This window comes from Osmerus eperlanus, chromosome 5, assembly GCF_963692335.1.
Source record: "Osmerus eperlanus chromosome 5, fOsmEpe2.1, whole genome shotgun sequence".
NCBI lineage: Eukaryota > Metazoa > Chordata > Actinopteri > Osmeriformes > Osmeridae > Osmerus > Osmerus eperlanus.
In genome coordinates this window covers 1499402-1512104 of record NC_085022.1, presented here as the reverse complement: position 1 = coordinate 1512104, position 12703 = coordinate 1499402, and the positions used below count along the sequence as shown (strand labels likewise).

At 44.5% G+C, this 12703-nt stretch overlaps 2 protein-coding genes across 2 annotated transcripts; one reads left to right on the top strand and one right to left on the bottom strand.

Moving 5' to 3' along the window:
- The first annotated feature begins 346 nt into the window (after positions 1-346).
- Positions 347-1986, top strand: myod1 (myogenic differentiation 1). Its single transcript, XM_062460956.1, has 3 exons — positions 347-1082; positions 1226-1298; positions 1448-1986. The coding sequence occupies exons 1-3, from the start codon at positions 573-575 to the stop codon at positions 1678-1680; spliced, it is 816 nt and encodes a 271-aa protein (XP_062316940.1). The 5' UTR covers positions 347-572; the 3' UTR covers positions 1681-1986.
- A 2660-nt stretch (positions 1987-4646) lies between these two features.
- Positions 4647-12265, bottom strand: tnnt3a (troponin T type 3a (skeletal, fast); the record flags this gene model as incomplete). Its single annotated transcript, XM_062460957.1, has 11 exons — positions 4647-5002; positions 7018-7058; positions 7400-7490; positions 7732-7844; positions 7954-8067; positions 9014-9091; positions 9773-9889; positions 9992-10031; positions 10185-10203; positions 11120-11137; positions 12025-12265. Coding segments are annotated over 11 exons (909 nt in total), but the record flags the coding sequence as incomplete, so codon positions are not given.
- Between the last annotated feature and the right edge of the window lie 438 nt (positions 12266-12703).

Sequence of the window (12703 nt, the reverse complement as noted above, 5' to 3'; positions counted from 1 at the left end):
TGTACATATAGTTAGTAGGCTGTCTCGATTAGTATTTCAAATCAAGATTCTCTTTTTCATAGTGTCACTTCACATTTCACTTTTAGAAAATAACACCATGTATTTCCCAAATTAGAATTTGTTGTAGATGTTTCATTATTTTCATCATTTTATCCTTTTATTACCATCCGGCAGTAAAGAGTACTTGTATCTTACACTAATTAGCGTGAAGTTGTAAACCCCTCCCTGTGCACCCCGTCTGTGCGCCTATTGGCCAGTTCACACAGATGTCAGAAATGTTGAACACGCCCCTGCTTCTCACACCGAGCATAAAAGCTAGTTGTCTCTCCAACATCAGCAACAGGTACCCCGAGGGTAAACGAGGACTAAAGTTGACTTAGATAACCACATTCCTCCTTTAGCATCGTTGTTTTGTGTTCTCGTGGTTAAAGCGATAGGCCTACTCTAGCCTTCCTCTCAACCTTTTAGTTGAGAAGTTTTGTTTTGTTGACGTTTCGTTAACGTGTTATCCCAGCTGACAACTGGGGACAACTACATTGTTATAAAGTTGGAATTGAAATTTAAAGTGAGAGATGGAATTGTCGGATATTTCCTTCCCCATCAACTCTGCTGATGACTTTTACGACGACCCCTGCTTCAACACAAGTGACATGCATTTCTTTGAAGACCTGGACCCGAGGCTGGTCCACGTGGGTCTTTTAAAGCCAGACGACCATCTCCACAACGAGGACGAACATATTCGGGCACCGAGCGGGCACCACCAGGCTGGGAGATGCCTCCTGTGGGCATGTAAAGCATGCAAGAGAAAAACCACCAACGCGGACCGCCGGAAGGCTGCCACTATGCGGGAGCGGAGACGGTTGGGCAAGGTCAACGATGCCTTTGAGACCCTGAAGAGATGCACGTCTACCAACCCCAACCAGAGACTGCCCAAGGTAGAGATCCTCAGAAACGCAATAAGTTATATCGAGTCCCTGCAGTCTCTGCTGCGAGGTCAGGACGATAACTACTACCCGGTGATGGACCACTACAGCGGGGACTCGGACGCCTCGAGCCCACGGTCCAACTGTTCTGATGGAATGGTGAGTTGCAGCATTTTTTTTCAAAGTTGAATAATCTCCATATTAAAGAAAATTTCGTTTGTTCTATGTACGTAAAACGATGTCAGCGATTATAGGACAGTCTAGATGGATGTGGACGTGACTGTTTTTTCTGTTTCCCCCAGATGGATGGGCCCACATGCGCATCAGCAAGGCGAAGCAACTTTGACAGCTCTTATTTCAACGAAACGCCAAATGGTAAGTTACTCAGCACATGAATGAATGCAGTTGTGAAAAAACTATAATTCTGTTATTTCACAGGCCTACAAATCATGACAGAATTTAAACCTCGGTGGACTATGACATTTTAGTTTATCTAACCGCTTTGTTTTCCATCTTTGTTACAGCTGTTTCAAGAAGTGACAAGCACGCAGTCATATCTAGTTTGGATTGTCTATCCAGCATAGTTCAGAGAATTTCGACAGATACCTCCGCGTGCACTCTGTTGTCAGTTGAGGGTTCCGAGGGTTCCTGTTCTCCGCACGAGGGATCTGTCCTGAGCGAGCCCGCATCTGTGCCGTCACCGACCAACTGCCCCCGCCAGTCCCACGGCCCCAACCCCATTTATCAAGTATTGTGAAAAGACCATTTCAATTTGGCTTATTGTAGTGCCTTGATGGAGACAAATCAATTCCTTTACAGTAAAAGAAGTCAGCGAGTGTCGGACAGTGTGACACTATTGCAGAAGTGAGGCAGAATGGCCAAGGTGTCAGTCGTCCGTGCTATTACGCTAAAAAGAGTGGTTTTCAATTCCTTAATGTTCATTGCTAACGTGCATCTTGGGGTCACGTCATGCTTTTTGTGAGATATAGGCTAGACCTATTTAAACAATCCTAACCCAAATGAATTAATAATGTAATAATAATAACGATTGACCACTTCCTTAGACTTGTGTGTGTGTCAACGTTATTTTTCCTTGCCATGTATTAGAGGACCATTGTTGTATATTATGTGTAAATAAGAGCCGATTTGTTACGGAAACAAAGAAAAGGAAAACACATTTTAATGTATTTAATGCCTGTTTGTTTGTTGTGTGGAATGTTACTCTTTATATTTATACAGTTTAAAATGAGTGGACGTCAAAGTTAGAACGAATAAATGAGTATGACTATTTATACAAAATATGCTTCATCATTCATTATCAGTTGGACCTAGCTATTTATCAGACGCTAATATCCAAAGTGGTGGAGAGGGGGAAATTTGAAGCAGCAATCTCTGATCTGCTGTCAAGTGCTCTATAACAACCGGGTGAAACCCCTTTATTTGATTTAGACTAACCCACAAAGCATAATAATTACATCCCAGTGCAAGAGGAACCAACGATACAATCACAGCCATGTTGTCAACCGAATAGTCTTAATAGCAATAAGTAGGCCTATATCTTTTTTTATTATAAATAAAAGCCTTGGTAAATATGTAAAAAACTAAACATTTCAAGAAAAGGAACTTTTTCGTTGTACGATATAGAGAGCAAAGACTGTAGCCTACTCGAACGGGCTACTTTAGCAGTTGAACCGTTAATTAGCTTATGCAGGCCTGCAGCACTGGACACATTCATATTGGTCATTAGACTAGAGGTTTATCTGAATTAGAATGGTAGGCCTATACATTTCTAAAGAATTTAAAATCTAAATAATTGAAGTCAATTTGGCACTTGTATGCTTTAATAGTTCTGCAGGAAAATGAAACAAAATATAGGCCCTATTCGATTACAATCTACCGGCTGTAGGTGCTCATTACGAATTTACTGAGGCCTTAGATTGTCGTAAAATTATTTTACACCTCATCATTAATCTTTTAGATTTCCATTTCTATGAATAAGAAATATTCATTACGGGTCGATTAGATCTATTTTAACCTTGTCAAAAATGCAAAACACACGGAATATAAAATTACATTACATTACATTTAGTCATTTAGCAGCACTCCCTTACTTACTGAAAATAATCAGTAAGTAAATCACAGATATCCCTGAGCAAACTTGACAAGTCTGGGGTCTATGCTATTTATAGATGTGACACATAAATTGGTGTCGAACTGTTTGGTCATTATTAGGCTGCGTAAAAACTAATACAATAGGCCTACATTTCCAACCCTGTTTAAAAGAGAACGTAGGCAGGCTATGCCGCACATTACCGATTATTGCTGCAATATTCTTCAGAAATGTCCAAGTTTATCATCTGACAAACAAAAATACACAGCAACATATCTCCCTCCCTCCCCCCTTCCCTCCCTCTCCCTCTCTCCCTCCCCCTCTCCCTCTTTCTCCCTCCCTCTCTCCTCCCCTCCCTTTCCCTGTCCCTCTCTCCCTCCCCCTCTTTCTCCCTCCCTCCCTCCCTCTCTCCCTCCCTCTCCCCCCCTCCCTCCCTCTCCCTCTTTCCCTCTCTCCCTTCCCTCTCCCTCTCTCCCTCCCCCTCTCCCCCTCTCCCTCCCTCTCTCCCTCCCCCTCTCCCTCTTTCTCCCTCCCTCTCTCCCCCCCTCCCTCCCTCTCCCCCCCTCCCTCCCTCCCTCTCCCTCCCCCCCCTCCCCCTCTCCCTCCCTCTCTCCCTCCCTCTCTCCCTCCCTCTCTCCTTCCCCTCCCTCCCTCTCCCTCTCCCTCCCTCTCTCTCAGAAGGCCAAACAGCCTGGAGCCCCAGTCAGGAATGAAGGATATAAAGTGTAAAAGCGTCATCATGAGGACGTACCATGAACTACAGCGGAAACGTGTCCAAAGTATAACAAAGACCTCCTGACGATCTCTATGATACAAACACATTATTTAACCATTAAACCTATTAGCTATTAAACCAAATTTTATTTAATATCAAAAGAGTAGGATATAACATTGTCCTTAACTTAATGTAAATTGTAAACTGGATACGCAGTCCCATATAGCCTACACAGGCCTATATCCAACACCTACCAACATAAAACAAATGCACCATACTCTTACCGAAAGTTTCGAAGCAAACAATACAGAACTGCCTGCAGCGTGGATTTACGGTGTGCACCTGCCTTCTCTCCGTACCGGACAAACAAGCTCACCTGACCTACCATCTCCTTGTATGTTTTCCTGACTTGGATCCAACCCCCTTTTGGTCCACTAGGTGCCAGTTACCTATGCATTCTCAAACTTCATACACAAGGCGAGAGCACAAGGCGGCTATATGACCTATAGGCTACCTTGACCTGCACGCTTTGGATAATAACGTCTGCAAAATTAATAGGCCTATATTACATTTCATTACATGAGTCGGAGCCCTAGTTGGTGTTTTCATAGAACAATCTTGACATGTGTTCTAATTTGGCCAAGTGTTTTTTCCTATGAGCTGACTAGGCCTGTCAGTCATCATCAATAGAGACTTCACCTTCTTTAGGTTCCTGAAATCACAGCATTTTTGTGCACACACCCACCCAAATCCTTGGTAGGCCTACATACTGAACACATTCAATGCATTGTAGGCTATTGTTTTGAATAGCCATCAGCTGGGGACATATTATACAGTTGCATATATCTTACAATATCTTATATATCTAAGATATTGAGAGCTTTAATCATTGAACACATTTTTACATGGTTAAAAATACTGATCTTTATTGAGTTTTGAATAATAACAGCTACAGACATAGGCTGGAGAGTCACACTTTATTTACAAAAATACTGAGAACCAAACAGTCCAGGGCTTGAAAGCGTGACGACAGATGTTCCTACAACAACAGCTAACGACCTCTTGCTGGTTGTAGCACGACTTTTGTGAAACAAACAGTAAGACTCTGCGTCAGAGTTGTCTGAGCGATGCCCTTAGCGATAGTGTATGTGTCTGCAGTAGACGACTTGTGTCCGGTGCAGCGGCAGTTTGGGCTGCTAGTGGCAGGATAAAACGGTTTACTTTCTGCGGCGGGCGGCTGCTCCCTTCTTGCTGCTGTAATGTGTCAAAAACACGAGAGAAACCAAGTGAGGAATTACAAAGCACAACGCAGCATTTCCTTTCTCGCCCAGAAAATAATTACGCTATTTTACTATAGCCTACTGAACATATTGTCTGAACATATGTCTGAAATATTTTGCGTCATTCAGACTAAACGTCAACAATGATAAAATCACATCAAACCACTCCAAACAAGTTGACAATTGAAATGCACACTGGTGTGTCACCACGTGCAGGACTTACCCACATACAGTATCCTACAACTGTATTGACGAGGAGGGCATAGATAAATAATACCGTATTCCATAATAATCCATGAACCGTTTGACCTCTGGGTCGTAAAGACTCATGGAGTTTTATGTTATAACGTGTCTGGATGGTACACTTTATGGCATGGATACATTAGCAAGCAACAGAGAGCGAAGAACCATGAACTACCTGATTGAGGCATATTTCCCTCTGGGAAATATATAATTACATTTACTAGTTACTAAAAACACAAACAAATGGACAGTTTTCTCATATTCATGTTCTCTTTGCCCTTAAAGCGACTGACAATGTGACAAATCCCCACAACACAGAACACATAGACCAGGTACATCTATCTATGTTGCATCACAGGTCAGGAAGGGATGCTCACGATAGGGACCAGTTGAGAACCTCTTGGTTCACACCCAGTCAGCCAGTCATCAACGGCCTGGATGTTGACCTGAATCCTCTGGCAGTGAGGTTGTCAGTATGTGATCAAAGAAGCATAACTAGTGTTTGAGATTGTGACTAAGTACATGGGTACTCCAACTTCCAGTGTACAATTAGACAATCTAGAAAAATACGACAATGTCCAAATTGTTCTATTTTTGTAGATTGTTTAATTGTACGTGATACATCTTATCAGAAGGAAACTCAACCGTGTTTAATCTCTAGGATTTTCTATCTAGGATTTTTACACCATGAACTGACATGAACTGCCCTTAACAGTTATGACAGCCATGTCATGCTGACTGGAGTATAACGGGATAATTCTACGGACGGTCAAGTTAAACGTTAACTGTTCAGAACCCTTTAACTCTGCATGGTAATCAGATTAACTGATGCATTTCTCTGAAATGCTCCAGATTCCCATGCTTGCCGTCTTCGTGGGACTGGGGTGATCACGCCTGCGAGGCCTCAGTACTTACTGCTTCTGTAACTCGTCAATGCGATTCCTGAGAGAGAGGACCTGGAAACAACACATCAGTGTATTTAATAGTGACCATAGTGGCGTTACCTCCGGAGGAGACGCCCTCTCCAGGGATCGCCCTGCGGACTGAGGATGCCTGGGGGCTGATGGGAAACCAACCCGGAGAACACCTCACAGACACCAGGGAGGGGGGCTGCTAAACGTCTGTTATCAGAGCTGTCAGTTCAGTTTCTTGAAGTGAAAAGAGTCAAGTTCATAATCTTGGGCTTGAGATGGTTCATGTGGTCTTTGTGTCTCAGAGTTTATTTCACAGCTGGCCGAGGAAGGGAATGGAGACAGGTTAGAGACGCTGCTGGACCCGGTCACTTACCTTGTAAAACACCATCATTAAGACCTGGCTAGGCTGACTGGAATGTAGCACAGTTACAGCAGACGCTCAAAGGAGTAGGCCCAAACCAGTCTCCTAAAACTGGGTTCAGATACAACAGCTAACTTATTTTTTTGTTGTTGTCAATTTCAGTGCTTGTTATTTGGAATATTTCAAATATAATTGATGCTTAATTTGGCGGGGGAATATTTCAAATATTTCATCCTTCATTTGTTTGAGAGAAGTCCTCCAACACATTTCTCGTCTTGGCTGTTGTACCTGAGCATGGACACCACCCTTGTTTACGTCAGCTGCTAATCGTAGTGTGTTGTCAGGCCTCCAGGATGTCCTTGTCCTGCTCTGCCCCAGTGGTTCTCAGGAAGTTCCCATGCTGACGAAGCAGACCATGCACCGGGGGGGGGGGGGGACCCTGAGCTACAACACCTCCTCAGCGCTACTTACAATTTACTGAGCTCCTCCACTCTCTTACGCAGGCTTGTGACCTGAAGATTAAAGCAGACCTGTGTTCATATCTGAGAGGGCTTGAGGCCTCCAAAGTGACTGTCGAACTAGCATTGTCAACCCAGCACGGCCATGATTCCAGTTGATAAACCACGTTCTTGCCAAATACCAGTTATAGCCTTTGGACAATTTCTAAAATCTCTCGAGCATTTAATATTCTGAGGTTGGAGCCAGTCTTGTCCTATCAGTTCAACTCTTGAGTGATGGGGTGAAATTCAGATTAGATTAAGATTACATTATACACTTCAGTATAAACATACAGTTGGTACTTGAAAGAAATGGTTAGAAAGGTCTTCCTCACAGGGAGGCTCTTGTAACTCACCTCATATTTCTGCTTCTTCAGCCTCTCCAGGTGGTCAAACTTCTCAGACTCCAGGGAGTGCATCCAATCATGCAGCTCCTTGGCCTTCTCCCTGGGGCAGTGTGACAGCACAGGTGAGAAGAACAGCTTTGATCGACGAACACAGTTACACTACCTGTCTGCCCACAGAGAACAACCATTAACACCGTACTGTACATCCAACACGGTACATCCAACACCGTACTGTACATCCAACACCGTACTGTACATCCAACACCGTACTGTACATCCAACACCGTACTGTACATCCAACACGGTACGTAGACTCCAAGTGTGTAAAATAAAATTCTTACTTCAGTTTCTCCTCGTTCAGATGGTCGATGTTCGCAGCCTTGCGTCTGCCAGCCAAGATCTTCTTCTTCTTCTCTCTCTCAGTCTCTTTCTTTCCTCCTCTCTTGGAGTCGGCCTGGCGTGAGACAGAGAATAAGTCACAACATGCACATCTCCATCCTCCCTGTGACTGCTGCGTTTCCAAACAGGAGGAATCCCTGTCTGTTTGTGGGAGGTGAGCAGACCTTCTGCAGGTGGCTGCTGTAGTTGGAGCCCATGTTGGACAGGGCGGACTTCTTCTTAGCGTCCTCATCAGCCTTCTTCTTGGCATCTGCCTCCTCCCTCATCAGCCTCTCCTCCTGTGGGCGTGGTCAGAGCACCAGGTAGATGTGAGCTATGGTAGGAACCTGCTTGCTGAGCAGTGTGGGGCTGTAGTGTGGGGCAGTAGTTTAGTGTGGGGCAGTAGTTTAGTGTGGGACTGTATTGTGGGGCAGCAAGGTGTGGCAGTCGTTTAGTGTGGGGCTGTTAGTATTGTGGGGCAGTAGTTTAGTGTGGGGCAGTAGTGTGGGGCAGTAGTTTAGTGTGGGGCAGCAGTGTGGGGCAGTAGTTTAATGTGGGGCAGTAGTGTGGGGCAGCAGTGTGGGGCAGTAGTGAGGGGCAGCAGTGTGGAGCAGCAGTGTAGTGTGGGGCAGTAGTGTAGTGATGGGTAGCAGTGTGGGGCAGCAGTGTGGGGCAGTAATGTGGGGCAGTAGTGTAGTGTGGGGCAGTAGTGTAGTGATGGGCAGCAGTGTGAGGCAGCAGTGTGGGGCAGTAATGTGGGGCAGTAGTGTAGTGTGGGGCAGTAGTGTAGTGATTGGCAGCAGTGTGAGGCAGCAGTGAGGGGCAGCAGTGTGGGGCAGCAGTGTGGGGCAGCAGTGTGGGGCAGTAGTGTGGGGCAGCAGTGTGGGGCAGCAGTGTGGGGCAGTAGTGTGGGGCAGCAGTGTGGGGCAGCAGTGTGGGGCAGTAGTGTAGTGTGGGGCAGCAGTGTGGGGCAGTAGTGTGGGGCAGCAGTGTGGGGCAGTAGTGTAGTGTGGGGCAGCAGTGTGGGGCAGTAGTGTGGGGCAGCAGTGTGGGGCAGCAGTGTGGGGCAGTAGTGTGGGGCAGCAGTGTGGGGCAGCAGTGTGGGGCAGTAATCTGGGGCAGTAGTGTAGTGTGGGGCAGTAGTGTAGTGTGGGGCAGCAGTGTGGGGCAGTAGTGTGGGGCAGCAGTGTGGGGCAGTAGTGTTGGGCAGTAGTGTGGGGCAGGTAATGTCGTGGAGACACAGACCTCACGTCTCGCCTGGCGCTCCTTGTCCTTCTCAGCTCTGATCCTCTGTTGCTCTGCTCTCTCTGCTCTGCGCTTCTCCTGCAGGGAACACACAGGAGGACTGGTTACCTTTACACACTCATCTCACACACAGGAGGACTGGTTACCTTTACACACTCATCTCACACACAGGAGGACTGGTTACCTTTACACACTCATCTCACACACAGGAGGACTGGTTACCTTTACACACTCATCTCACACACAGGAGGACTGGTTACCTTTACACACTCATCTCACACACAGGAGGACTGGTTACCTTTACACACTCATCTCACACACAGGAGGACTGGTTACCTTTACACAATCATCTCACACACAGGAGGACTGGTTACCTTTACACAATCATCTCACACACAGGAGGACTGGTTACCTTTACACAATCATCTCACACACAGGAGGACTGGTTACCTTTACACAGTCATCTCAGAGATACATGTGATTTAGAAACCTGCATGTTCAACTACAGCAAGGGGGAACTATGTTTAGACAATATGAATTTCCCTGACACAAACCAGAAGAAGATGAAATATACATGCTTACACAAATACATTAACAAACACAAGATATAATTGGTCAAAACATCTGTCCTGTATACCTTAATGTTAGACCTTATAAAAGTGGTTTCCAAAATATGGGGCGTGTACCCCATGATTGGGTCCTCCACTACCCCACCTTATTAGTGTCACCACGCAAGAGACGGATGTTTCTGGAACTTACGATTCTGTCCTTGAGGGCAATAAGCTCCTCCTCCTCCTTCTTCCTGTGCTCGAAGTGAGCATCGATCAGACCCTGCAGCTCCACCAGGTCCTTGTTCTGACGCTTCTTCTGGATGTCCTGTTGGATAACAGACACCGGTCAGCAAAGAGAAGATGGATATGATGCAGGTAGGTCCATATAGGTTAGTATCATGGATGTATATAATACAGGTTTACTCACATCAAAGTCCACTTTATCGCCATCAGGGATTTTTGGTGCCCTATGGAAAGATACATGGATTCAATGTGTTTATTTACCAGAGCAGTAATATCAAAATAAAGAGTGGTTGTTTTATGAGTAAATGTGTTAGATGGCTGATTGTTTTTCAAAGAAATCAGTTGAAATTGGGTTACATGAAAAGATGATGACTTACTTGAACTTGGGCTTCTCGTCTGTGCGTTAGGAGATGAAGAGGAGGACAGGTATGTTATTGGGTTAGAAATGCACACAGGAGCATTTTAAGCACTCATTCATTTCAGGCAAACATAGTCAGGCATTAATTGAATGATATCAATGTTTCGATGATTCAATGTTTGTATTTTATGTGTAATTAATGTAATGAATCAGCAATACAAAACTCCAAATAGTTGTCTTGCTTTTAATTAAAAGGAAGTTAGTTCTTTGAATGACAAGAAACATAAAACAGAAATTCAAACTTCACAAAAACACTTAGGCACGTAGAATGTTATGGTCGATAAATGTTTGGACGTGTGTAGTCAGGGCAGGCCCTGTGTGTAGGGAGTTTACAGTGAGCTTAAGTTAAATGCTGTAAAACGAAACCCAGGTCTTCAAAGGGTGTCAGATTTGCACTCATAAAGAGATTAGAATCTGTTATGTTTTTGGCTTGACCCCCACACCATTTTCAGAAGCATGACCGCTAAAATGTGGTCTACTAATTAATAAATTAAAAAAAACATGAAAGTGTATTGTTGTTCTCATAATGAGTTTGTTTCCATGCCATGCAGATCATGAGTGGCGTAGCAGAGTTGAACAGTGGGCTCACTGCGCAGAAAAAGGGAATGTTAGCATTGCATATTCTCTCACCCTTTCTCCACTTTTTAAGGTTATCTTTATAGAAATTCGCTTATGAAATGTATGATTCTGAAATACCTCAACCTCAGCGATAAATTTGTATATATATATATATTTTTGGAGTCAGCCAATTTCTCGGTGCTCTTTGATTTGACAGACGGGTATAATATGGAGAGACATTGTGTAACCAGCACAGCAGACATTCCGCAAATACAGTGAGACCTCAGACCTCGGGACATCAACATAAAATGAATCAACTTGATTTCATCCACATACCTTCCTCTTCAATGGCCTCTGCATGCAGCAAGCATTGAAAACAAAAGCAAAATACACAGCATTAGCAATGGCACTGAGAGCTGCACATTCACTAGCTGCTTTACAAGGGTTGCCAAGTTGAGCGTTTGCCTTTTTTTGACTTTAATCTTTTCAAATGAAATGATACTTTGGTGAACTGATCAACTGAATGAATCAGATTAGAGACTAATAAAGGAAAAGCATAGAAGTTAAGAAGTCATGAGGACTGTGTTCACCACTAGCACTTCAAAGTATCTTATAGGGACACATGTCCTTGAGAGCAGAAGATCACGCAGGCCCTTAAAGGACATGGTGTGTTCTGTGCTGCACCAGCATGTGCAGAGCAGGCCGACATGTGAGCACAGACAGACTGTAATTCCTTTACTGAGATTCAAGCAATACCAAACAATATATGCAGTCTCACATCAGCCATCAAAGGTAACAGTGAAATGTTTGGCTAATTCAACCATCTGTCATTCATTTCATGTTTGACAATGGTGGGAATGCCTCTACTCATAACAGCAATGCACAAAGTTTGTTTTGTACATGTAGGCTTGTCTTTGGTTTTTAACATGACCAGTGCCTTTGTTACTCTAAAGATCAGAACTTAGGAGTTAGCGGTCGTGTGGCATCTATAGTTATTGAAGCTCAAGTCATCACTAGCAGTTTGGAAGCAGATTTGCGCTATAAGCAGGGATAAGGGACCGTGAAGAGGGCGTGTTTACACTGTATCCCATCTCCTTTCACCTTGGCCAGATATGAAGAGAAGGTACTAAAATTGGAAATGTGGAACCTGAAAGTGTTCTGTATTTGTTAGGTCTGTCTGTCTGTAACAGGTGGAGCACACCACTGTGGCGAAGGATGAAAGAATACCCCATGCAACATACCTTCCTGCTCAGGTTCTGGTTCTGGTTCTGGTTCTACCACTGGCTCTGGCTCTGGTTCTGGCTCTGGCTCTGGTTCTGGCTCTGGTTCTACCACTGGCTCTGGCTCTGGCTCTGGCTCTGGTTCTGGTTCTGCCTCTGGCTCTGGCTCTGGCTCAGGTGCTGCCTCTGGGGCCACCTCAACTTCCTCTACAACTTCCTCTTCTACAGCTACACATGCAGTGGGTGCCGAGGGGGAGGAAGGGTGATGAGAGGGTTAATGGAAGAAGGGTGATGAGAGGGTTAATGGAAGAAGGGTGATGAGAGGGTTAATGGAAGCATGAAGGAGGATGTGTGAGGAGACAGGGAGAGGGATGGCTGGTGAAAAGATCGAAGGACTTGGAGGAAAAGACCACCAGGTGAAGCAGAGGAAACAAACAAGCCGTTAATGAAGGAAAGATTATGCAGTCAGTGGTGAAATATTTACAAAAGTGAAAATGCATATTGGTTTGTTATTCACATATAGCAGATTATTTCCATTGCATTGTATGGTATGACAAAAAGTGTAATTATCTTGTAAAAAAAAAAATAAGGTTAAGGAAAACAGAGGAATTCAGTGGAAGGTAATAAATAACATTAGTGTTATTTAGCATGCTGTACACTACAGGAAGACTCAACGAGTCGAACACAGATCATTGATCAC